Here is a 27,562-nt window from a genome sequence, read left to right as displayed (position 1 = left end):
CCGACTTTGGACTTCCGGCTTCCAGAACCATAAGATAAGATAACAAAACAAAGATAAGATAAGTGTGTTGTTTGAAGCCACCAAGTGTGTGGTAATTTGTGACAGCAGCAAGAGGAAACCAATGCCAAGTAGGCGTCATGGAACTGGAGGGTAAGCTCTCAGTCTGGTTGAATTTGGTGGTGATGGGAGGCACCTGGGGTTTCAGTAGGGAGACTGGTCCCTCGGAAATGATGAAGGCAGGAAGGGTATGGCGGTGACAAGGACCATGGGGCTGGAAAGTGCTAAAGTGAGATCACGGATATTTGCCCTAAGATCAGGGCTGTGCGTCGAGATTCTTGGACACAACATCCAGTGATGCTGAGAGTCTGCAGGGAAGGTACTAGAAGGGTCTTAGGTCAGAGGAGAGAAGGAAAGGAGGGCCCACCTGGGAAGTCTGAGCATTTCGAGATGCTGTGAGGACACACACCAACATAACTAGTCCATAGTTAGGAGAAATCAGCCAACTCAGAGACATGCATCTAGAAGGCCGGTGTGATAACACCTTTGGCTTTGAGTGGGTCCCTGGAATGACCAGGGCTGAAATGAGGTCACCGAGGGAGACTGTCGTCTTTTACAAACCTGTGATCTTAATATGTCCCTCTTCATCCAGGAGGATGCTGAAAGAAAGAGGAAGAAAAGAGATGATTTAAAAGAGACGAGACATGCTGGGGGGGTACGTGGACCTCAGGGGGACACACCCAGGGCCACTAGGGCCGCAGTCCCCAGCCGGGGGTTCCTCGAGCTCACAGAGGTGGGCTTTCAGACTACTGTTTCCCTCGTCTGCAGCTCCTGCTGAGTCAGGAGCGTATTCAGATCCACGGTGTCTGGGGAGGCAGAGGGGCTCCCTATGTTCTTGTGTCTGGTTAACCAGGCAAACGCAGGGGACAGCACATTTGAGACCTTCTTACACCCACCGAGAAGGTTCAGGAATCTTCTAGACGGTCCTGCGTGAAGAACAGGACTGGGAGGGTCCAGGATTGCCCTGGCCTGTGGAGACCTGGAGCCTCTTGGAGGGGATTTTTCTGTACCCAGGCAGGCCCTTGCTGGCCAGAGGCCTGGCTCCTTCTCCCCCGATCTTTCTGTGAGCCCTGCCCTGGCTCTTGGGACCAATCTGACCTCTGGGGAGGCCTGTGACCCCTTAGGCCTCAGCACCAAGGAGCCTTGGGGCTCTGCCGCCTTCATCTTGTTATAAGATCTGGTCCCACGGAGTCCCTGCCTTGCTCGCTGGTCCAAGCCCTACTCACGCCAGCGTCTGACTCCAGATGCCCGGGCAGGGAGCGGTGGCCTTGCTCCGCCCACCTGTGGTAGGGCACAGCACACTCTTCACTGGAGGGAGCAGGGAGAGTGTGCAAGGGGCGGATACCGGCGAGCACCCCAAGACGCTATCAACCCTCAGGGCCTGGGGCTCCTAACGCCCCGGTTTCTCTGTTTGCTGTAATTAAGTCCCACTGCCCCAGCTCCTGGGAGGCAGCAGCCCAGCCCTAAAGAGCCCAGGGAGTGGACTGGAGCAAAACCAAAGCAAGGCTTTCAGGATTAATATGTGATACCCCAAAAACCCTAGGAGAGGAAGGAAGCGCTGACACCTGCGACCCCGTGGATGGACCTGGAGGACATTATGCTGAGTGAAAGAAGCCAAAGGATGTAGGATTTCACTTACACGAGGCTCCTAGCGCAGTGCAGTTCACAGAGACAGAAAGCAGAGGCGGGTGCAGGGGCTGGAGAAGGGGGCAGCGGGAAGTTAGCGTTCAATGGGACAGAGTTTCAATTTTGCAGGAAGAAGAGAGCCGGGGAGATGGATGGTGGGGACGGCTACACAGCAATGTGAACACTCTCCACACTGCTAAACTGGACGCTTCAGAATGGTTAAGATGCTAAATTTTACGTTTATCTCACCATGGCTTAAAAAATCTGCCATGGGATGAAAAAAGATACCTACAATTTAATGGAAATGGGAAGGAGAGAGTTACAGCTTATAATTAAGATGACAATTTGTAATGAAAGTGGCAAATGTTCTTATCTTCACTTTTCAGTCATACCTAATCTTTGCCCAGAAATGAGCAACTTTCAAAATTAATTCCTTATGAGTCCAAATTAACAAAATCTTTGCCCTTCAACGCTGCAATTGCATATTACTATTTTTAGCTGTAAAGATCCTTTTGACCTTTAACAAGAGAGAGACCCAGGGGGCCCAGGGCTCACCCATGAGCATGTGGCTGAGTTGGATCTGAAATCTGCCTCATGCTCCCGCTCTCTTAAGGAGATGCTGTAGTTAATAGGATACTGTTCTCTCTGTGGGGACACTCAAGAGAGGGCCTTTTATGATGATTTAAATGTTTATTTAGGGGCCAGCCCAGTGGAGTAGTGGTTAAGTTCGTGCGATCTGCTTCAGCGGCCTGGGGTTTGCAGGTTCAGATCCCAGGCACGGACCTATGCACTGCTCATCAAGCCAAGCTGTGGTGCCATCCCACCAACAAAGTAGAGGAAGACCAGCATAGATGTTAGCTCAGGGCCAATCTTCCTCACCAAAAAAAATTTTAAGAAGTTTATTTACATGTTCAGCTGGTGATGTTCTATCATGCTGGTGGTTATGTCAAAGCCACGTGTGGTACGCTCTTCCCTCTGGTCACAGGCGGACACACACTTTGCATCACGCATGTACATAACATGACCTGGTTTCTGGGCAAACCCAGATGCTTCCCATAAATGACTCCACATCTAATACAAATGGCTGGAGAGAGAGTTTGTGTTTTCCTCAGTTCAGTGTGGGTGAGAGTAAGGATCTGGAGCATGGGTGAATCCCACTTCTGAGCCCTCGGCCATGAGGTCTTAGTGTGGCTTGGGTCCCACCAGGTCCTGCCTGTTCCAGGGGCAGGTGTAGACCTCAGGCTCAGTGGGTGGTATGATGCGCCTCCCAGGACAGTGAATAGTGAGTGAGGAAATCAGGGACCCTGTTTAGGTCAGCCAACTGGACCTAAAATCGCATCCACTAGATTTCTACTTTTTCAAGTGGATAAACTCCTAGTTTTTGTATCAGCTCCACTCAGAAAATACAAGAAAAAACCTGAAATGGGAAATCTATTCTTTTGGAGGGACTTTATTTCTTTAATTTAGAGTAGATTAGCAAAATATCCTAGAAATAACATTACAGATGATCATTGCTAAAGATACAAGAATCTCGCTTAGGAATCTGGTGCCACTGTCTTTCAGAAAAGCTCTCAGAAAAGCTCATCTGACTTGTCAGCTAGAAATGGGCCTGTTGAAACAGTTGAAAGGGTTTCCTAAATCTAGAGGATGATGCAGAAGAGACAGAAAGGGAAGAGAGAAAGTAGCTTGGAGGTCACCATGTCTGAGATGTTCCCAGTGGCAGGGTGAGCCCAACCTACAAGAGGGAGGCAGCCTCATGGCAGGGAGGGGCAGTGAATATAGAAGGGGGAGTAGTGGACAGGCTTCCTACGTGCCCAGCCTTACATGAACAGGAGGGACATGGGCCCTGGCCCTGCCTCCCTCACAGTTGTCATGGGCATTAGGTAAGAATGGGGTGGGACCATCCCCTACAAATGAGTGTAAGCCACACCTGTGTCTGAGCACCTTTTCAGGGACAGGCAGGTGGATCTGCTCACCCGCTTTGGAATCCCTGCGTGGGACGTGCCAGCCTGAGGATGTCTCCAGCCAACTTCCTGATGTGCACTGACGTGGGACATAAATACAGAGCAATGGCCACCGATGTGGGCCAGCAAGAAAGGGGGGTGTTGAGGACCGCGCCCTCCTGTTTTCTCACTTACTTCTCAGGTTTCAGGTCTCTGTAGATGATGCCCAGCCCGTGGAGGTGATCTAAAGCTAAGGCCAGCTCAGCCAAGTAGAACTTGACATCCTCCTCAGTAAACATGACCTGGCGAGTGAGAGAGAACAAGGCTGTTGAGCTCATCCTGCGATTGGCTTGTTTTAAAGAACTCTGCCAGAGAGAGAGCACGACTCAGCCCCTCTAAGTACACCCTCGGGTCGGTTTTGCTCTGAAGAAGATCGTGGGGCCCCCCAACCATCCTCTGCTGCCTCCTCTCCTGGAAACATGTGTTCTCTATACAGTTTTAAGACCAGCAAAGGAAGACGAGCCCTTCTTTGCAAAGATGCCTTAATTAGCCTTGTGAGCGGAGCCCTTAGATAGAGTCCTCTCCACCCCATCCCTCTCGCCCCCACAGATCATGCAGCTCTGGAGTGCTTTCTGGGTTTATATTTTAATATGAGTGCTTCCGATGTGAATTCACCACATTTTAATACAAATACCTAAACCGCACTGTGAAGGCCCAATGAGGAGCCGTGGAAAATGCATCTCAAATCTCATTCCTTCTCCCTCCAATTTGACATCTCCTTGGCTGATGCAAACCAGTAACTGCTGGTCACCCAAAGTGGGATTAGTTCTACTAAATACAACACACAGATGGTGTAGATTCAGCGGGAGCGCCCCAAGTTGGGGGAGGCTGGTTGGAGAGGGCACGTGGGGTGTCAGGGTCCACGGGTTGGACACTCTGATTCAAGGAAGCTAATCATACACAAGGCCACAGTGCCCGGCAGACGTCACGGTCATCGTCTCATAGTGACATTTGCCTTTCCCCAGGGGTGTCAGAACCAGCACATCATTTTTTACAGTCACCTTCTAGGAAGGCAGATGGTGATCAGAAACCATTTTTGACATTCATCATGAGAAATCAGCTTCACAGAGACCAGAAGCCCATATCATCACTGAATTCTCTCTGAAGGCGGACACATGAAAACTCACTGCCTAATCAGAAGGCTGCCTGGTAGCATGGAATTGGGATGATGGCAGTTCAGAGAATTGAAGGATGAATACGTCAGACTGATGCAGAGGGAGTGCATCCATTCCACAAAAAGGATGCTTCCCCACGGGGCAGGGACATATGCCCCATGGTCCTGGACGGAGACATTTGGGTGCTGCCGACCCTCGCTGCCCCTCCGGCCACTGGGATCTCCTGTTCCATCTTCCACACTCAACCAGCACCTTTCCTGGTTGGGTGTTTCTTTTCTCAATTGGTTAATTTATTGGGTGGGCTTACTTAGAGTCAAATTCTGCTGGCTGGCAAATTCTCTTTCATCTGATTTATCTATCTATATAACCAACATGGGTGTGTCTGCAGTTTACTGCTCTGGTGCAACTGTAATTGTCCACTTGTCCATGTCTTAGGGGACTTCTCAGTGTGTCCCCAAGTACAGCTGACAAATACTGTCTCCATAGAAATGAAACACCCACTGATGTGAGTTCTTGAAGGCAGTTAGTATAGTGACCGACATGTGGAAGGATGTTGTCCAATGGACTCACTGAAAGAGAGAACGAAAGGAAAATCCTTTCCACGTGTTTCCATGAACTCCAAGAATCTGGGGCGCCCATGCCTGATAACTTTCCTTTTCCTCTGAAATAAGGGTTTGATGGGAGACCCATATCTCCGTTGTGAGGCGTGACAGGGCTTTTTGCTAATTATTGTAGCCTTTTGGTCAAGAAGCCCAATAACTGTGTCATACTGGATGCTGGACAACACCAAACCCAAGGGCTGACTTCTTGTAGATGAGAGGGGCAGGCGTCAGATCAGTAGATATCGGATGACAACTGGCAGGTCTCAAGGACTCGGCATCTTTGGAAGTGTGAGCACAGGCAGGAGGCACGTTAAACGAGCAGACACCTGCTCCCACAGGGACTTGTGTAGAACTTGGATCTGATCTTTCCAGCCCCAAGCTTTCAACCTATATTGCGAGGAGCCCAATATATCAGCTGTGCCATTGCCAAAGGGAGTGTCTGAAAACAGGGCGAGGGCAGCCCGAGGTCTCTGGGACACCCACCCGGCTCCACCTCAATCTACTGGTCACTTCAGAATTTCCTGCAGAATGGAGGGATCACCTGCTAAAAAGGTGGGAGGGGGAGAAAGGGGAGAGGACAGTTGGAACCCACTGTTAAGAGTCCAGTGAAAACTGCCATGCTGGGGTGAGGGCCAGAAGGACTGGAACCTGTCCTGTGCGTGGTAGTAACACGTGCTGTCTTCATCACCCTCTGTTCTGGATAAAGGGACACCCCCACCACCCTCTGTTCTGGATGAAGGGACATCCCGCCATCCTGCACAGAATCATCAGGACTAAAGCCCAGTATTCGAGTTGCCATGGGCAGAATGCTAGTTTTTTCCATCCCATGAAGCAGAGAGCTCTTCAAGTCAATTATGGGCCAGACAGCTTTCATGTTGCGCTGCCTAACATTCTGGAAAGTTCCATGTTAGGTAGGGTAAGGTCAAGGATAAACTCTAGGGTTGTGAAGCGGCTGGTGGTCATGGAGACCTCATGTCTGAAGACCCGATTAGAGGCTTCTGGAGCAGCTCCCAGGAGGCGCGGTCAGCGTGTCAACAGCATCTTCCTACACGGCAAGCAAGATACTGTGAAATAAAGTCTTTCCCAGTGTTTCATAACTGAGTTTCCATTGCCATCTGCTCTACAAGGGCAGTGAACAGAGTGCAACGGAAGGTTCTAGAGCTTCACAGGGGTCTTCGGAAGAGTCAGTTTTCTCAAGACCTTTCAAGGACAACGGATTTCTTCTTTGTGCAACTCGTGTGACTTCTTTAAAACGAATACACACACACACCCCCCAACACCTCCCACACCAAACACACACACTGCACACACACACCACACATATACATGCATGTGTGTACACACATACACTCTCAAACATATCACACAGTACACCCAGAGGCAAATGCAGACATACACACGATTCCCACGCACCCCACATACCCCACGTACGCACACACCACATACCCTCCTCCCCTCAGCGCTCTCTATCCCTCTTTGTCCCTCGGGTTCTAGACAGAAACCCACAGCCTGCCGCCTCCTGGAGGGCTGCTCACCTCTTTGGAGAGCCTGGTGAAGAGGTCCCCACCCCGCAGGAAGTCCAGAATCAGGTAGAGCTTTCCTTCCGTCTGAAAGGCTGCGGAAGGAGAAAGAGTTGAGCGTCTCGGCCGTTAAGGAGGTCCCCTGGGGGACATGTTCCCTTGGGTTCCGTCTCTTTGCAGCGCAAAAAGCTTGTCTCTGTCTCTCTGTGACTCAAATAATACTGTGTAGTCTGTGATGCGGGGTCATTTCAGAAACGGGACCCAAACCGGTTGGAGACAGCTTCCCGGGCAGAAACCAGGGAAAGGGAGCGGACGGTAATGAGCTCTGTCTCGCTCACTTTTTTTTTTTTTTAAAGATTTTATTTTTTTCCTTTTTCTCCCCAAAGCCCCCCAGTACATAGTTGTATATTCTTCGTTGTGGGTCCTTCTAGTTGTGGCATGTGGGACGCTGCCTCAGCGTGGCTTGATGAGCAGTGCCATGTCCGCGCCCAGGATTCGAACCAACGAAACACTGGGCCGCCTGGAGTGGAGCGCGTGAACTTAACCACTCGGCCACGGGGCCAGCCCCCATCTGTCTTGCTCACTTTTATTAAAGAGTCTGGAGATTTTTTTCTCCTTTCTTTCTTTTTTCTCCCGTCCTTCCCTCCCTCCCTCTCTCCTATCCTGCCTTCCTCCCTCCCTCCCTTCTTTCTTTCCTTCCTTCCTCCCTTCCTTCCCTTTTTCCTTTTTGAATCACAAAGGGGATTGAAAGATACAGAAGAGAGAAGTATTTGGATGTTCCCACTTGCTCTCACTATCGCCACTATTAATACAGGGCTTTGGGTTCAGCTGGGTCTCACTGCAGAGTCGGCTTTTGCTGTGGGTGCTTGGTGAGGCGCAGGATGACAGCCCTGACCATGTCTGGACAGTCTCCTCTCCTTTCAACAGAACTGCATTCTGTAGGACTCAGGGTTCAGGCATCAGTCATCTGATTCCTTCTTGGACGGCGGCATTGGTGACCGGCTGGCACGGCTACTCGTACTTCATGGCCCTGGGGTCTGGGTTTGACGGCTGTGTGCCACAGTGATAGTGCGTTGCTTGTTTCAGCTCTCGCCCACCACTCAGCAAGGGCATGCCTGCGTCAAGAGGGGGCTGCACGCCATGTGAGGGTCAAGAGAAACCACTCGCTCTTACTACTGGATGGTAGTTCAATGTTTTGATGACTTATCATCTGCCGTCTACTTTATATACGTAGGGAGGATGGCTGGAAGGGGTCCTAATATCCCTTGGTCCTTGAAAACTTTTAGTTTTCTAAAAGTAAGTCCTAGAAGCATTATCAATGTTGGAGTTTTAGAAACGTTTGGCTTCTAACCAGAAAACTCTTTGTCAGAATGGTGAGAACTGAAGCCTGGATTACATGCTCTATCAGAGCCTTGAAGGGCAGAAGGAGAACAAGTGTCTTCTGATCAACCACAGAGGCAACAGAGGGGATGCCTATAAACATCTTTGTAAGATGCCCAGTTCTTAACTTCTTTAGCAAAACACCCTGGAAACCAACTGAAATGACACCCGGGATTGGATCTGACACCTGTGAGTCAGCAGCGGTGGAGGCAGCAATGTAATGGGGGGGGGGGGGCAGCCTCCCAGCCGTCCGCCGTGGGACCAGATCCCAGGACACCTGCGCACAGGCCTGGGGGTAACGGTCACCACCCGGCTTCCGGCAAGCTCACATCCATATTTGCTTTTATTATTTGTGAAACCAGAGGCCACAGAACTTCCCCACAAGACTGAACAGTTGTCTTAGTAATATCAGAAATTAGCCAGCAAAGAGCTAGAAGTCTCCGCTCTCCTACCTTCGGGCGCGTGTTTATGCCTTTGCTGCCGATCTGTGTATGTCCCACGACAATCTCCCACCATTCCACCCTCCCCTGGTGCCTTTGAAACAACAGGCACAGTTTCCTTCTGTTCTTTCTGTACTGGACTCACATCCCTTACTCAACTGGGTAGTAAACTTTAAGGCAGTCTGGCACGACGCTGGAGTTGCCATTTCATTAATCATTTTTAATTTGAAGATTTCACTATTGCTTCTCTGAGGACATAAAAAGGCAGAAAGCAGGGGGCTGGCCCGGTGGCGCAGCAGTTAAGTGTGCATGCTCCCCTTCTCAGTGGCCCGGGGTTTGCCAGTTCGGATCCCGGGTGTGGACATGGCACGGCTTGGCAAAAGTCATGCTATGGTAGGTGTCCCATATATAAAGTAGAGGAAGATGGGCATGGATGTTAGCTCAGGGCCAGTCTTCCTCAGCAAAAAGAGGAGGATTGGCAGCAGGTGTCAGCTCAGGGCTAATCTTCCTCAAAAAAAAAAAAAAAAAAAAAAAACAAGGCAGAAAGCAAGCTAAGAGGATTTGTGTGGCACCACAGACATGTGGCCTGGGGTCCATTATGTGATCTGAGCCTCAGTTTTCTCTTTGGGAAAATGGAAACACTTATCTACCCGGAAAGGAAGTTTTGAGGGTTCAATGAGCTATGGTCTTTAAAATGCTTGAAATATGGGATTTGCTTAAAATGTAGGGCGTGTTACCGTTCTGGTTGAGAGAAATTATTGGGTGATAAAGCATTTTATTCTGAAACAATACAAAAATGTGTCACAGATTCATTCCCATGTAGGTCAAGAGACCGGTTTTTTTTTATTTTAGCACTTTATCAATGACGATAATTTAATTAATGATAACATAGAGCCCCTCGGAGTAGGTCTTTGAGATGAAAATCACGTGTCTTGCTCCCTGAGAGAAGAAGAAGGCAAGAGATTAAGGAAGTAGGAGAGGAGATAACCCTCCCCAGACAGGACTGACGCTCTGACATAGGGAGGGTTTTCATCTGATTATTCTTTTTCCTCAATTTCCTTTGTTTTGGGGAACGCTGCCCTAGGTTCTCTCAAAAGTAGGTTATTTTTTACGCTATTTACCATAATGAAGCTTGACAATGAAAGGGTGATTCACTTCTGCCAAAATGTCTCTCTCCATCTTTGATCTCACTCGGTCCCGAACTGCAAAACAGGAAAACGAAGGCTTTCAAGAGGAGGAATGAGAGTTCTGGAGAACATGGAATACAAAACATCAGATATAAACAATTCCCCCAACTGATTGTTACAAAAATTTTCAAACACGTACAAAAGCAGAAATAATGATGATTATCCCTAAATCCTCCACTAGACTCAAGAATTGTGTTAATACATTTGTGCTGTCTCCACACATACACACATTTTGGTAAAAAATCTGACAATAAATTGTCCACACAATGCCACTTGATCCTTGGGTGCATTTGCACACAGCATTTCCTAAGAATAAGGACAATCTCTCACATAACTAACATGACTGCCACCTCTAAGGAAATGAGCAATCATTCCATAATATCACCCAATATCCAATCCATATTCCACCCCCGGCCCATGTCATTGACAGCTGCTATAATTTTTTCTAACCTAGGATCCAGAAAAGGTTCACACATTATATTCGGTTGTTATCTTTCTCTATTCTTTTTGCTGCTAGGATAGAAGAGTTGCACTTCTTTTCTTCTCCCTGTGCTTTTTCGTAGACTTTTCAATAAGTGCAGGCGAGCTCTCCTGCAGACTGGTCCACTGGGTTTGTCCAATTGTTGCTTTACTGTTGCTCTAATCCTTTATTTCCTGTAGACCAAGGTTAGGTCCAGAGGCTGTATAAGATTGAGGCTAAACATTTTTGGCAAAAATACCTGCCAGGAGATGCTGTGCACCTAAGCTTGCAGCAGCCGCGGTGACGATGCTGTGTTAGCTTGCTAAGTGAAGCTGAACTGGATGACGTGGTTAAGGCGACAAGTCACGGATCTTTCATTGTAAAGACCCACATGGCCCTTTGTAAGTAATGTCACCTGCAGCATGACATTTTGGCCTCCAATGGCTGTGGGTTCCTAACAGTCCTTCATCCGGGAGTGTCAGCATACTCATGTGATCCTTGCTTGAGTCATTTAGGGCTGCAAAATGCATTTTTCTCATTTCTGATGGAACTGGAAATCAAGAGGAAGAGTCCTTCTTTTTCTCTCTCCCTGAGGATAACTATGTAGACTTTTTAAAATTTAGTGTGTTATAACCAGCTACAACATGATTCTTTTTGGTCCTCACATGGTCCCAAGCTTAGCCATCTGCCAATACAGATGTAATTAGTTTTGAGGCAAAAATAAACAAAGAAGGATTACCATTTGAGAATAAGAACAATTGCAAATTCCCACAAGTGAACTGGTCCACCCAGGGCAGCATCCAGTGACCTCACACGGGCCCATGTAAGTGCTGGCAGAAACTTCCTTAAGCATTCACAAGTGAGACAAGTATGGTAAGTAATGCACCACTGGGCCAGGCATTTACATTCACCCTTTTTTTGGTCTTGTGATATATACTTTTAAAGTTTTATTTAAGAAGTCCTTGTCTAAGGATGGCTATAATAAAAAAAAAAAAAAGAAAGAAAGAAAGAAAATAAGCGTTGGCAAGGACATGGAGCGGTGGGAACACTGTGGAGCCGTTGGTGGGAATGCAAGATGGTGCAGCTGCTGTGGGAAACAGCTTGGCGGTTCCTCAAAAGGTTAAACATACAACTACTATAGGACCTAGCAATTCCACTCCTAAGTATTTATGTAAAAGGACTGAAAATGGAGACTTTAACAGATACTTGTACTCCCGTGTTCACAGCAGCATTATTCACAACCACCAAAAGATGGAGGCAACCCAAGTGTCCGTCAGTGAGTGAATGGATAAACAAAATGTGGTGCTTCCATACAATGGAATATTATTCAGCCTTAAAAAGGGATAAAATTCTGATACACACTACAATATGGATGAACCTTGAAAACATTACGCTAAATGAAAGAAGGCAGACACAAAAGGAGAAATATTATATGATTCTGCTTAGATGAGGTACTTAGAGTCATCAAATTCATAGACACAGAAAGCAGAACAGTGGGTGCTGGGGCTGGGGGAGGGGGAATGGGGAGTTGCTGTTTAATAGTGACAGAGTTTCTGTTTGGGAAGATGAAAAGTTTTGGGTATAGATAGTAGTGACGGTTACACAATATTGAGAATGTTTTTAATGCCACTTACAAATGGTTAAAAGGACCAATATTATATTATACATATTTTATCACAATTAAAGAAAAAAGAAGTCCTGCCTCACTCCCGGGTCACAAGGACAGCCTGCTACATTTTGCTCTGTTAACTCTAGTTTCACCATTTGCATTCAGGTGTCCAGGCTTTCCGGAGTCCAGCTGAGCTTTGGTGCCATGACCATGGTACGCTCCCCGACAGTCTATGACAGAGTAGCCTGGTGGTGGAGGGTGACTCTTGAGCTTCCAGCCTGGGTTTACATCCTGTGTCTGTCACTCACACATTGTGGGCTGCTCTCTGCTCAGTTTCCTCATCTGTGAAATGGGGATGATAGGGTACCCATCTCACAGGAATACTGTGAGAAGGGAATGAATTAACGTGTGTGAAACACTTACAACCGTGCTGGCCCCACAGCAAGTGCTGTGCTCCATCTATTGTCATTGGTGGAGTTAGCTTCACTGTATGATAAGATTCCACGGCTTGCTCTGGTCTTTCCGTTCTGCCCCACTGCTCGTCTGTTCCTGTAGTAACACCAGACCCTTGTAATCACAGTGGCCCCAAATCCCTCAGAATCTGGAAGGGCTGAGAGTTGGCACACAGGAGGCGAAGCTGTGGGCAGATCTGCAGGTCACCCAGCAGCATCTCCACAGCCCATCGCCAGCCTGCTCTGTGTCCCATGCAGCTATGATCCCCCAGGACCAAAGCACCAGGCAGAGGGGTGTGGGGTCCAGCTTATCATCGTCCACGCCCAGGGTGACACATGGTGGGTCCTCCTTTTGGCTAGACTAATGGAATAGAACTTTGTTGCTGGAAAGACCTCGGGGAGCACATAATGCAAGCCTGCTGTTTCACAGGAGAGCAGACTGAGGCTCGTGGTAGAGAAAAGCGGGTGCTCAAAGCCAGACAGCTGGCTGGCGCAGCAGGGAGCAGATCCCTGCCAGTCACCTTTCCACTGGGTGCACCCACCAGGTGGCAGAGCACTGTCACCACTCGGAGCAGATGCCAGCACAGAAGACAAGATACTCGGGGAGGACCACAGAGAAACAAAGCAATCTCGGCTGGAAAGGTCTCATGAGCAACGGTTGTGAATGGAAACTGTTACCCAAGTGACGGAAGTGGAGCCGGCGTTTGGGGTTCAGATGGTTGCTGAGCGCTTTTACTGAATGCAATTTCATATCGCTGGTTTTGTCTCTGGAGCAATGCTCCCTGAGCTCAGAGATTCCTTTTCTCTCTCTGATCACAGTAATTGCGTGAAAACCTTTTCAGGGGGCTCTGTCGTAGAATTAATCTCGCCTTTCCTGTTTATCATTTGTGCGTTAATATCTTAGTGATCTGCATTCGAGTTTTGGTCAGTGGACCTTTTCTTTTCTATGTAAAGTAACCAGAAAATAGTCCTACAACAGCAAATTTGGTGGAGGTGTTGAAGGCAGAGCAAGGGATCCTTGTAAGGTGAGAAGACACGGATCCAGAGATGGGGTGGGTCTTCCCAGCTCCTTTAGAAACTGGACAACTGAACGGTGAAGTCAAAATTCTTGCAACCTGGCCTTGGATTTCCTTTTCCTCCCGCCTCTCTTCTTTCATCCTGTGCCTTTTCCACCACTATTTATCAGTCTTTCTCGTGCGACATGAGGCCCACAAAGCTGCAGGCTCTGACCCCAGGAAGTAAGAATCTGGGGGCTAGATTGTAAAGAAGGCAGCAGGGGAGGCCCCTGGAGGGTTGATCACCTCTGCATGCATGTGGGACCTGGGGCCAGAGTCCAGGGGGTTAGAACACAGAGACCTAGTGACCTCTTAGCCGCTTGGACTAGGAGAGAGTTGTATCATTCTGGCCCTCCAGCCTGGGCAATGGGTAGGGAAGAAGCTCTAGGTGGGGAGAGAAGAGGGCCACCTGCAGGCTGGTCGTGTTAGGGTGACAGGGACGTGCAAGGGTCAGTAAGACAGGTCGGCCTGGAGCTGTGCTGCAACGTGGGCTCACAGGCCTCATCTCCCAGCTAGCACTGTGGGCTTCCAGGGGCCAGCCCAGGAGACGCACAGGATGGGAAGAGGTCCATGCAAGGATCTCATGGGGGGTGTGGCTCATTGTGGGGGGGTGGTTCACCATTCTCTGGTCAGCAGTGTGGATGATCAGGAGAAGATGGAGGTAGAGACCTCCAGAAACGTGAAAGAAAGCGAGTCCGGCGGCAGCAAATGCCCGAGAGACTGTCTGTGGGTAAGACCCCTCCTTCAGGCGGTCGCGGCTGGCCTTGTGAGAGCAGCGAGTCATCTGTCAGGGAATGATGCTGCTGTGGCCACGTCTGTCCCTGGAGAGATGCAGGAAGCTGGGTCTGGGATGCAGTGGGGTGAATAAAACCGGAGAAGATGTCACATCTCTGGGTGATTCTCTCGGTGTGACTTTTAGAAGTTTTGATATACTTCTTAATGAAAACATATTTCATCCACTGATTCTTGAAAAAAGTAGTTTATGACATAGATAGAAATAAGAGAGTTTGATATTAAACATGACCGCAGTTACACACCAGAGAGAAAATTCTATGGCAGCGGCTGTGTGACTTCATCAGGATGCTCTCCTAACTCAGCTCGTTCCCTTGGATTAGAAAGTGATAACAAAGATGAATACCTATCTGAGGCCTGGGTGGGAATCTTGTTTTAATAAAAGCAATGGAAGAAATAACATAGGAAAGAGTGATAGGTTGAGTTACAAAACATCTACAAATTGCCCGTCCAAAAAGATCATAAAATTAAAAGGCAAACAATTTAGAGATTATCTGAAACAAACAGAAAAAAGGGCCAGGAGCCTAAATAAACACAATATTTAAATACTCTTATCATATCTGAAATAATAGAGAAATAAATCAAGAATCCAGCCCTGACAGTGAACGTCATGTAATGCAGATTAAACACATCATTTCGGGGAAGACATTTCACAAACGTGTTTTGTAAGACTGACTCCCCAGGCATAAATTGGCCAAACCCAAGCATATATGGGGTCCAGGGAGGAGGAGACGGGGAAAGGCTGTGTTCCCTCCAGGGCAGGATTTTATCGCTGCTGATAACCAGCTACAGAACTGAGCCTGCCTAGCTTCCATAGACCAAGGCAGGAACAAGCCAACAAGATGTCAAAGGATAGTCATCACCCCAGGCAGTGCCCCTCATATGTGAAACAATTCGTGTGAGACTGGCTCTCCAGAGGTTATGGGGGAGATCTCCAGGTCTGTGCAAATTCTGGCTCTGCCGGGCAGAGCTCCACACGCTGACCTCACCACTGCCTGCTCTTCATGGCGGCAGTCACTGGTGGGCCAGATCCAGAGATGGAGGGAAACGCCTGGCTTTTGACTGGTAACCACGGAGTGGTCCTTCCACCAACAGAAACAGCCATTGAGAGCAAATGCTTCATTTTCTGATGCTGAGTATGTTGAAGCTGCCTCGTGGACAGCTAGGGTTCCCGATGGGTTTGGAGTCCTAAGATCTAGACGCGTGAAAACGAAAGCCCAGAGAGATGCTTCCTTCATCCTTCCATTGCTACTGAGTCAACGAATTGTAGAAATTGTGAGAGTTGTAGGAAGGCGGGAGTCAAAGACCACCCATGCCAGCCTGAAGCAGAACGTCGCCAGCAATCTCCTGTTGGGGAGTTCATGCAGAATCTGGAGCCAGGCCGTGGCCTCTCTGTGGTATTTATTCTCTGGTATTTGACACGTGAGTCTGGAATTGAGTGGGGCTTGCTACTATGGATGTAAAACGAAAAATGTTCTAGGCCATTTTGAGATTCACTATAAAACTGTAGACATTGGGGATAAATTAAAATTGTTTTGTACTTCGAACCAACCCTGTAATTCTGGCTGACCTGTGACATACAGGATTAGGGTGATGTGGTTTTGACAATTTGCTCTGTTCTGTAGGGCAATCTGCACCTCCTGGTGCCAGCAGTGACCTTCATGCGTCCTTCAGTCATCATAGTCCATGGCCACCCCTGGGGCTGAGATGAAGGCGGAGGAATCTATAAATTCATCCTTCTGGGAAGGGCATGGTTTCCTCCCCAGGAAAATCGGGGAGGAAGCACATGGTGAGATGATCCCACCGGACACCACACAGCACAAAACTAGAGCTACTTTCTGGAAGCCCTTTTGTTTTTGGGGTCAGACCCGCGTCTTCACAACTTCCAAGCCCCACACTCCCTCAGCCAATGTCAGGTGCACCTACTCCTTTGTGCTCATGAGGAATTTAGGGTTCAAGACGCTCCATCCTTTTGATTTCACTTCCTTAACTACTTGGCCTGTTCTGCAGTTTTAGGAGTTAAAAAGTTGGTTGATGTTCTTTTCAGTCCTAACAAAATATCTCAATATCCATAGCCCTTTGAGATCTCCTGGCAAGGGAGAAACCAAAATGCAAGCAGGCCCCATTTTGCCAGCCAGCTGGTGATCCGCACACTGGGGCTGAGCAGCTGTAAACCTCGGGGCTGCCTCTGAGCAGCTGCATCCCCCCCACCATGTGAGCCACCAAAACTCCCTGTAAAAGGGCCAACACATCTTATAAAGCCAGGCGGGCAAATGCTCATGAAATCGATCTCGGAAGACTTGGCAACTGCCAGCTTCACAAGAATCCCTGGCAAGAACAATGAACTTATTCTGGAGGATGGATTTACCTAGGAAGGCTCCATCAGTAACGAGGGTGGGCCCGAAACCCTCTCCTTAGAGTTGGACACCATTGCCTGAATTTGTCTGATTTTTAAATTACTTCCATCAAGATACATTACCTTTATATTACATTATATACCGTATTACATTACATTACATAATATTACATAGAGATGGTATTTCCAGAAAAATTAAGGGTAAGATAAGAATAAATGCAACTCTGAGTCACTGTGAAGATGAGAAGTGAGCAGCTAGTAAGTACACCTAGGAAAGCATGGGGTCGTGGGAAGGGATGCTGGATGTGCAGCCCTTAGGGACGACAGGGGACAGGCTTCTGCACACACTGCTGTGGGCAGCTGCACACAGCGCTCTGTGGACTGCTTCGGTCACAGGCAAGCTCGGCGATGACATAGGACATCTTGGTGCTCGAGGCAGCACAGCTGTAAGGATTCGGAAGACTGAGCAGATACACAAAGTGTGGGCCTGAGACTTAGAAGTGGAGTCCGTACACCAGGTGGGTGACGAACGCAGGCTCTGCCTGGCTGAGTGACCACTGCTAGCCACTTCCTTCCTTTGCCCACAAGAACCTACCAGGTCGGAAATTACATCCTGAGAAGTCTCCCAGATGCAAAATAAAAATCCACCTTCACCTGACATCTGTTAGCCTCCAAAGGTCTAATTCAGACCAAAAAGGGGCCTCTTGTGAGAAGTTGTATTGCTAAACATGGGGTGGCCAGAACTTTGTATTGTCCACAACTCCAGAGAAAAAAGAAAGGGAGAAAACCATAAATAACAAAAAATGTTAACCACGTTGATGACCATATCAGGCATAACTCCCCAAGATTTGTCTATTTCTCTATACTAAATTATTTAAAACAAGACTGACGTGGTTATGTAACTAACTTCTTGACCAGAGAATCTTTCCTTGGATAAATCCTCAGCCCATTTCTCCTCTGTATTTATACTGCACAGGCATTAAAGATGACAAGTAGTGAAAAAAAAATGGATTTCCTGCTTTTTACCTACATACAATTCAAGAAATGCAATTCCGGTAGAAACAAACATATAAAGGACCCCAGGGCACACAGGTGGCGTATAATAATGAACTGGAGTGCCTCTTACATGAGGATGATGTTTACCTACAGTACAGGCATCTCCCAGAGGGCGGGAGAAAGAGAGAAGTCAAAGATGTTAAGGGGAGTCATTTCCATTTTACTTTTCGTCTTGACCATCTGTTTAGAGAATAAATCCCCTGAATAGTAAATATCCTCTAAGTACGTAAATATCCTAAGTATAATTAACCAGGATGTGGCTTTCTGATGAGGAAATGACGCCCTGGTGTGGCAGGGAGGGGCTGGGTCCCAGGTGCCTGTTATCATGGGAAGAGCACGGGATTCTGACTCCCCCACCTCCAAGTCATGTGACTCTGAGTGCATGGCTTCGCTGCTCTGTGCCTCAGTTTCCCCACTTGTAAAGTAAGGTTAATAATAATACCAATAGGAGCGCTTAAAACGTGTGCTTGGAATGCACCTTCCTTCCCCTCTCCCCCGCCGCCCCCAGGAATCTGCAGTCATCCAAAGGTGAATCAAATGACATAAATCCATTAGGGTAGAAAAAAGATCTGTTCAAACTAAGGCACTGATGGAAGCTGAGTTTCTGAGTAAGTCAGTGTTTTTAAACGAAGCATCTCAGCGTAAGAGAAAAGGAAATAAATAAAATGGTGCTGAAAATAACATCCTGAGGTTTGAAAGCAACCGGGCTAACTCCGACTGGGGACTATTTCAAGATGTTGTAATCAATGTGAATGTAATCCATGCATTTCCATCCTCGTCACCACAGACACTTCTGCATCCCCCAGCGCATCTGTTGACATTCCCAGTGATGTCATCAGAGCTCTGCTTTTAAAGAAAGGATGAGGATTAACAGAAACGGGGCTCCGACTGAATCCCACAAGCTCAGAATGCGTTGTTCTGGTCCGTTTGCCTCCTTCCTCGCGGGCCAGGCCACCACAGTAACCCACCCACTGCTGACAAGAAACATATGCGAAATGACCATAAGTGCCTAGTAGTTACTTAACTTGCTAAACAAAAGAGATTATGCCAGAGTACCTTTTTTTCCTTTAGAATCAACAGGATATAACTGATTTCCTTCAAAGCAGGGAGTGTCTCCCCTTTGGGCTTAGAAAGTTGATTTACAGGGAAAATGGTTGAAAAATTAATCAGGCATGAAAACACAGGTGAAGTCCTACGAGAAAATTATCATTGCAAAAAATATTCATAGCAGGAACTCTCTGCGCGTTGTGGAGAATGGTCCATGGAAACAAGAGAATTGTACTTAGGGACCCTCCTGTGGGTAGGTGTCTGTGGTCTCTATGAAGGTGCCTGTGTCCATCAAGAAATCTGTTTGCTCAGCATTAATGTACAACTGAAATTTCACAAGATTGTAACCTATCAATAACTCAATAAAGAAAAAAAAAAAAAGAAATCTGTTTGCTCAGGATCTCCTATAGGTCTTGCTGTCATCCTTAGTAACTGACACAATCGTAGGCTCTTCAGGGTGTAGCTGGAGGGGATAGGGCTGAACTAAGGCATCATTCTTTCTAACCAGATGGTAATTAACGTTCAACCTTCCTTCTCACTCCCCCACTCAATTGGACCTAAACAAAACCCAGACAAGAAAAGTCCTAACAACTCCAAGGCCAATTTTCATGGAGAAAAGGAGCAAACATGAACACAGGTGACACTTACCCAGCCTTTGCTGAGCCGGCAGTACTCTACATGCAATAAGAAACTTAATCCTCACATCAACAACACTGTAGGGTAGGTACTATTATTGACATCGTTCCATTCTAAGTAGAAGGAAAAGGAGTGCAGTAGAGGTTCCCCAAGGTGACACAGCCAGTAGAGTTTAAACTCCATGAGGCCCCAGGGTCCAGTTTGTGCTCCGAACCACTGCATGGGGGTGTCCCCTCATTGGCAGTGCACAAGAGGGAGGTTTCCAAATTCTCACGTCCAGCCCACACCCACACCAACTAATGTAGAACCCGGGGAGTGGCCCCCGAGCGTCAGCATTTTGTGAAAGTCCCGAAGGCATTTCCAGCTTGCAGCCAAGATTGGGAACCCTTGTCATCCACGTGGGTGACAGTGCCCACTTGCCAACTCACCACATAGGGAATGGCAATGCTTCCTCTCTGGTCTCATGCTTGGGAATACGTTCGCAGTCTTTTAAACCAAACTTCCTTACAACTCAAAGCGGGACATCCCCCTTTGGAATTCATTCTCTTTGGAATACATTACCTAGAATTGTTACTTCTAATAACTCAATGTTGAGTCACCAATGCAGAAACTTTGTCAATTAGAGAAGTTGAACATTTTCAAAGGGTTGTTAAACAGCTAGGAGAACAGCAACACCATCCACGCGAGGCGGGGAGGATGCGCTGAGATGAGGGGGCCGGGAACCGGGGGGAGCGAGCACTCGCCTGCCAGCTTCTCGCACCTTCAGCTGCTGGAGCAGTTGACATTTCCCTTAGAAATGATGTGCAACCTCCTTAAAGAAAGGAGGGGGCAGGCGCCTGACAACTCCTAACTTATTTAAGGATAAAATAGAGCTGTCAGAAACTATTATCTTTTATGTCAAGTATTTGGAATCCCACTGACAACAATTCTCACTTCTGCATACATGACAGGCATCCGTGTTTTTGAGAAACAATCTGGAGTTTTACAATTATTCCCACAAGCCCTCCGCCCCCCTGTTCATTTTCCCTTTTCAAAATAATTTCACTATTCAAACTCCTTGCATTTTCCTTTGAGTGGCTGGCTGTAACTCCAGGTTCCATTGTCTGGGAGTGGCGATTGTCACCGCCGTTGTCACAGTGCACTCCTCTTCCTTCCACATCCTTCAGGATTACTAACTCGTTTGCAAACTGGTGATGGTCTAAGATGGAGAATGAGTTATGGAATATTTGAGTAACTCAGGCTGATGGAATGCAGAGGCGTTGGAGCTAAAGCAACTTGAAATAATCCTTTGAACCAACCCTCTTCTTTCGCGAGTGAGGAGAAATGAAGGTTTAGAGAGGGCAGGCATCCTTTCCGAGGGGAAGTCTGGTCAGTGATGTACATAGAGACCTGGCCTCCTTTCTGTACATACTCGGTCCTCCTATGATGCCTCCAAGAGCCACCTCGCGGAGAGGACTGTTTTGTAAAGATTTTTAATTTTCTCTTAAAAAAATGAACTCCAACTGCATTTTTGGAAAACAATATTCTTTCGTGATGGACCGTTATGGAAAACTTAAAAAGTCTATGATGTACAACAATGTTTGGTTTTAAAGCTGGTTTAAAAGGAGCATAGGGCAATGGGAAAATTTTCTATTCTTGTATGCTTCCATGGCTCATTCTCACAATGTAAAAAGGAGTTTACATAGTCAAGCATATTGTTCTGGAATATTTCACAAATAACTTGACATGATAAAAAGTCAACTATGTTTGATTTCTGTTGAAAACTTTAATATAGAGTATAGAGAAGAAAATAAAAGCTACCAATAAGCTTAGAACCGTTTTCATTTTGGCATATTTCCGACTAGCAGGACATATATTGAATGTGTGTTCATATATATGCCTCTACCTGTGCCGATGGAGAAACTCGTGTATTTAACAACAGTATGATGGCTCTGTATACACAGTTTCATATATATAAATATTCTGCCCAGTCTGTGTAACATTGTAGCAGGAACACTTTCTCACGGGCACTGGATTGAACAAGAAACAAACGTGGAGGCTCATGTGCCCACGGAGTGTGAAGGCATGGAGAGGGAGAGCTTCGCACGTGAGCTCAGAGGTCAAGGTCAATGCTGACGGAGCGCAGGCTTAGCAACAGGTTAAACAAACAACAACTCTCCAGCGCCCGGATTTTCTTCCATTCCTCCAGAGCAGGCTAGGCAGCCATAGGGTCTCTCCTAGTGCTTCCAATTTCAGTCCTACTTTTTCCTTCTTCTCCTTTCAGGCCCAGGAGAGGGTGAGGTCATTTTTGAGGGGAAAGAGGGAACAGTTGTGACTCAAGGAGTAAAGGAACCGTTTAAGGTCACCGCACACACGCTGATGAGGTAAAAACAGAATCTTCAGATGGAAAGTCAGATGGTCTGCGATCACCGGGCACGATCTGATTATAAGATTGAACCATCACAGCTTCCCGTTTCTACCTGTTTTTCTCTTCAACCACAGGAAGCTGCCTGCTCTGTGTTTGAGAGTAAATTTCAATGCTTTGAGGATGAAAGAGTGGGTTTAAGCAAATAGCCATGTTATTTAGCAGCTGTTCATTTTTAAAAATAATAGCTTGACTGAGAGATAATTTGTATACCATTCAATTCACTCAAAGGGCACAATTCAACGGTTTTTTAGAATATTCGCAGAGTTACGTAACCATCGTCACACTCAATTTTAAAGCATTTTCCATCACTATAAAAAGAAACCTCATACGCATTAACCATCATTCCCTTTCTCCCTAACCTCCTGGCCCCAGGCTACTACTAATCTACTTTCTGTCTCTATGGATTTGCCTGTTCTGGACATTCCATAAATGGAATCATACAATGGGGAACTTCGTGACTGGCTTAATGTTTTCAAGGATCATCTACATTGTAGCATCTATCAGTATTTCGTTTCTTTTATTGCCAAACAGTGGAACATTGTATAGCTACACCACACTTTATTTATCCATCAGTTGATGGACATTTGGGTTTTTTGCCCTCTCTGGCTGTTGTGAAGTGGCCAGTGCTGCTGTGAACACCCACATACAAGTTTTCGTGCAGACGTGTGTTTTCATTTCTCTTGGTCACGTCCCTAGGGGCAGGATAGCTGGGTCATATGGTGACTTGGTGTTTAACCTTTTGAGCAGGTGCCAGAGCAGCTGTTCATTTTTCAGACATTCAGATGACCCTGAACTAACAAATGTCTAATTTAATTTTCTATTTCCACGGAACTACTGTTAAGAGATTATTTTGCTAAAAGTTGGGGATAGAGAGTCAAAATCTGCTTTGTTTCCTGTACATTTTCCCATACGTCACTTTGTCTCCTATATATTTTTAAAGAACAGTTCTTTAAAATTACATTATTATGAGAATCTTGGAATATTTGGCCAAGTCTGACAGACAAACAGGTTTAGAAATGTTATCACGGCTACAATAAAAAGGTTGATTATAAAGAGCACGGTTTAAATTATGCTGCTATTGATAACACTGAGTTAAAAACTCAGGCGTCTGCTAATAAAGCAGAAGGCCCAGATCAGAGAACCTGAAACTTTGGTGAACGTAAGAATTACTGGGACAACTCGGAAAAAAGTCAAATTCTAGGCTCCACCCCTAAGAGATCATGATTCACCAGATCAGGAGAGAAGCCTGGGAATCGATTTTTAACAACTTTCCCCAAACACACACAGAGGTGAATCTGGTACCGGCTCCAGCCTGGCCAAAGCGGTTACTGTTGGCTGTGCTGACAATGTCAACCCGACTCCTGTCTCTTACTCCTCCATCCTTTCAGTCTTGAGTCTCACTCACCTTCTCAGTCCTTCTTGAACGACCTCATTTGGAGGACCTCTTTTTTTTTCTTCGTCTATCTAAGATGTTTACGTCTGCACATCTTTGGTCTATTCATTCATTGCCCTACATTGTGGATTACATGTGGTTCAAAAAATATATATCTTATTTCCCTAGCTAGACGGCAAGTGACTTGAGCACCGAGAATGACATATTCTTTGCACTGTCCCCCCTAACACTTGCTGAGGATACTGTGTTACAAGACCTAAAACTTCACATGTTGCCTTGACATCTCGGAAGGAACCGTGAGTTCCCCCGCCCTTTACAGGTGTGCCCCCCACCTGGCAGGAAAGGCACCTGACCCTGCTGGTTCCCCCATAAGCCAGACCAGCTACAGCCCACCTCGTCCTCAACCTAACAGGCTTCAGTTCCCTGTCAGCCCTCAGATTATTCAAATAAGCCCACTGCATCGTCTGTGGAACCAGGGACCACCCCATCTTCTTGGTGCTACAAAGCCTGCCTCCCACAGTCTCTGCTTGTTCACTATGCTCCTGAGTGCAGCCCCACAGGGCCCAGTGTGGTGCATGTGCCCTCCTCCCCAGGGGATGATTGGTATATGTGACTAACGAGCTCCATCGCCTTACCTGCCCAGTGCCACGTATCATGGGTTCGGCCATCTCACACTATTTAGGGCGTGGGATCCCTTCCTCACCAACGGGTGAAGAGGAAGTGATCAGAACAGATGTAGTGGGCGCTCAGTTCGTATGTACTGTTGGCCAAATGACCATGAGCTTGGAATACAGATTTTACGTAACAGCTTTATTTTGACCATGTGTTTAGTGCATATACTTTACCAGAGGGTACGAGCACAGAGGAGTGGGGATGCGCTATTGGACTGTGTTCCTGAAACCCAGTCACCGGGACAAAAGGGAAAGAATGCAGCCGTTAATCACATTTTGTTTAAAACTGAGCAATCCAGTCTGATGGATGATATTTAAGCTGACTTGTTGTCCACAGACGGCCGTCCAGCCTGCTTGATGCTCTCCTTCTCAATGCTCAGCGCAGAGCATGTGTGGAAGGATGGTACTTACGCAATATGGCTTTTCTCTCTGAAGACTGTGGAACTGAGCAGGGTATGTTAAATATTCAGGGAAATGTTTACACTGTTTATTATCAAATAGAGGGTATGTGCCTGATATTCTCCTGTAGAGACACCCTCACAAATCACACAACACTCAATAGCATGGATATTTTCCCCAATAATGAGCAGAGCATAAGCCACAGTTGCAGGTCTCAAACGCAGCCAGCCCCTCTGGGAAATTCTCACCTTTTAAGGTCGCTTTCTTAAGAACCTTCATTGCATAGAGCTGTCCAGCGTCGGATCCCTTTACCTTCCTCACCAGGAACACCTTCGAAAGAGAAGACACAACATCCGAAGTTGATAAAACTTCAAACTCATTTTCCTTATTTGATTTGACAAGGAGATACGCCAGGAAGTCTAGAAAGTTCCAATCAAACAAATACGCTGTAGGGAAATGTTACATTTACAATTTTCTCCGACACTTAGGCTGACGGGTTAGTTTCATTAGTTTCATGTAATTTACTACGGCTCTCTGATGAACATCAGGACGTGTTTGTGAGAAGAATTATCTGTTTTTGGTACCGTTATCTTTCTATTCAACATTTTCTATCAGGAAGAACACCACCTTCCTTTTTCAAAAAAAGACCAGTTGTTTAGAAAAACAGACAATATTCACAAGCTTTAAGGGAGGTCATTTGGTTTAAGGTGAAGTCCCCACTGTGAGAATTACTGCCGATCACACAGAACTGACTCCGATTCCCAAGATAAAAGAGTTTTGCTTATTTTGAGCTTTCCTCACCCAAACTTTAGCTTCAAGTAGCTTCAGCTTAAAGATAGAGTTAGTTTCCAAATGGCTGTTAAATATACTCATGTGGACACTTGACACTTTCTAAACACTTTCTGAGGCGTATCATGGAGGAAAACCAAAAAGAAAAGATAATCGAGAGGGGCCGAGCTTAAAATCATATTAATGACTTTTAAACAAAATTAGTAAAAAAGCCCCAAAACCCCAAAAACAAACCTGGGATATCCTTTATATATATATATATATATATATATATAACTTCCATGAAAATGAAAAAAATATAGTTATTTGCTTTCCCTAACAATATTTCCCAGTAGATGCAAAAATCAGCTGGCCTGTTGGAGACCATACGCGCAGATGGAGTTGTGTCCGGGAGACAGAGGTGCCGCCTGAGTGATGATGACTCACTTCTTCCCAGAACGCCTCCTCACCGAGCCTCTAAAGCCAGGAAGACCTGCCAGTATAGACACACCCAGGGATTCCAGCCCTGGGAGCCACGCCAACTAAGACTAAGTGTGCAATGAGTGGAAGAGGCTTCAGTTCCACTTGTGCAGAGAGAGATACAGCAGGTGGATTTCTGCACTCTCAGCTTCCCACCGTAGACGACAAAGAGAGAGAGAGAGAGAGGATGGGAAGAAAGTGACCGAGGGCAGCAGCTCCAAGAACAGTGTCCGCTGGTGCAAACTGAACCTGCCTTCCACACAGAGACCGCAGTGTCTGTTCTGGAGACACAGGGAAGGCGGACCTGGAAGACACGGACTCCCAGCACATGGACGGGGGCTAACGGGGGCACCATATCAGTTCACGGCTGCAGTGCGTGCCCTGGAGACATCCAGCTGCCTCCTGACCTGGAACTGCTCCCGCTGCTCCTTCCTGATCGCTGTCACCACTCAAATCACAGTTCCCTCCTGAGACGGGAATATCCTGTGTCAACGGAAACACCCTCCCCTCTGCCCAGACACCAGTGGGGGCAAAGGAGGACAGGGCGGCAGGGCTCCTAGGACAGACACTGCCTCCAGGAGTGAGGGTCCCAGAAAATCCTGTGCAATTAGAAATAGGTTTCCCCTTTCTCTCTTGGGTTTTGGACTACACTGTTGCTGAGAATTAGTATTTATCTTTGGGAGATGCGTGGTGTGTCTGTGTGTACGTGTGTGTCCACGGGTTTTTGCTTGTCGTCCGGATAAATAAGCCTGTGGCGCAGACTCCTGGGGAGAGAGTCTGGGCCTCTCCCTCACCAGGCACAGGACGTGGGGCACAAGCCCTTCTGTCGCCAACAGGCCTCCTGCAGCCCCGGGAGTTGCTTTGTCTGGGGAATATCCTGCTGAGAATGAGCTTCCCGACAGGCAGGTAGAGCTGTGACAGCAGTGGTCAGAAGTAGGATACAGAGAGAAACGTTCGCGTTTGACTTTTGAGCCCTTCTTTGAATTATGGGACGTCACAGGCTGTGCACACAGAAAATGATGTTGTAAGTCCTCTCATTTCTCCAGCCCTTCCGTGGCACCTGATGTCAACCTGATTGGTAGTGTTGTGGGGAACTGGGGTCAGCAGGGAGGTGTGGCCGGCCCTGTCCCTCCTGGGCCGGTGCAGGCAGGTGGGAGGAGGCGAGCAGCCAGGAGTCCGGGTGATGAGCACAGCCCAGTGAGCAGGTGGGAGAGGCTGGGGGCCCTACTGCGGGGACGCGGATGAGAGCACCAGTGTCTCAGCACATGGGAATGGAAGCTGCTCCTTGAAAGGGATGGGGGTGAGGGATGGTTGTGTTTGTGGCTGCTGGCCAGTCATCTTGCATTAGGTGAGGGGGTGAGCGTGACCCTGTGGGCCAGAGAACTGAAGAGCTGGCACAGAACATTCCAGCTGCTGCTTTCCCTGATGTGGCGATGAGGACAGATGTGCGGGGCTGCACAGGCAAAGCAGCCTGGGTCCCTGAGTCACCGAGTGGAGAAGGTGCCGTGGATCATTGCTGAAACCCACAGAGGGCTTGGGTTGGGGGGCAGACTCATCTCCCCATTCTATCACAGTGAAACCGACTTATTAGCCCCCAGATGAGGCGTTCTTATAATCAGAGAACTAGCAACAATGATAAACTCCCCTTTCATGGGGAATGCTGAAGAAAAGCAAGAAAAGAATAGGAAGGATTTGTGTTTGGAAGGTCCAGCCTTTGGAATATCCAGAACCATCTTTTCTGTCTCCTTTTTCATTCCGTTCTCTACCTTTTCCCCCTGCAGGACCTTCCCCAACAATACAAGGAGGATCCAAGTGCATGCATGTGCGAATACAGATGAGGGCACGTACATGAACTCAAGGAGAAGGGAAACCCTAGTCCACGTACGTCTACGCTGGAAGCCGAGTTCACACAGCCATCAGCTAAGATGTAGTTTAAATGATGTCAAATTTCACATAGATAGTTGCATATAAAACTTCTTTTCTCTATTGTGTTTCCAGCTTTAAACGCGAGACGATTGACAGTCATGGCTGTTTACACTTACGCGTTTTTA

The 27,562-nt window shown here is 47.3% G+C and overlaps 1 protein-coding gene across 9 annotated transcripts in view; it reads right to left on the bottom strand.

Moving 5' to 3' along the window:
- Positions 1-27,562, bottom strand: part of RPS6KA2 (ribosomal protein S6 kinase A2) — a 367,321-nt gene that overhangs the window by 69,353 nt on the left and 270,406 nt on the right. For all 9 annotated transcript variants that reach the window (XR_011434455.1, XR_011434456.1, XM_023633075.2 and 6 more), the window contains 5 exons: positions 24,512-24,593; positions 9,865-9,945; positions 6,939-7,018; positions 3,822-3,928; positions 619-656 (listed from right to left, as the gene is read on the bottom strand). Coding sequence is in view for 7 of the 9 variants with exons in the window: in XM_023633075.2 (XP_023488843.1) it covers positions 619-656; positions 3,822-3,928; positions 6,939-7,018; positions 9,865-9,945; positions 24,512-24,593 (388 nt within the window). In the remaining 2 variants the exon portion in view is untranslated. The remainder of the gene's footprint in view (positions 1-618; positions 657-3,821; positions 3,929-6,938; positions 7,019-9,864; positions 9,946-24,511; positions 24,594-27,562) is intronic.

Source organism: Equus caballus, chromosome 31, assembly GCF_041296265.1.
Source record: "Equus caballus isolate H_3958 breed thoroughbred chromosome 31, TB-T2T, whole genome shotgun sequence".
Lineage (NCBI taxonomy): Eukaryota > Metazoa > Chordata > Mammalia > Perissodactyla > Equidae > Equus > Equus caballus.
Note: the sequence above shows the minus strand (reverse complement) of the source record. Positions and strands in the feature narration are given on the sequence as shown.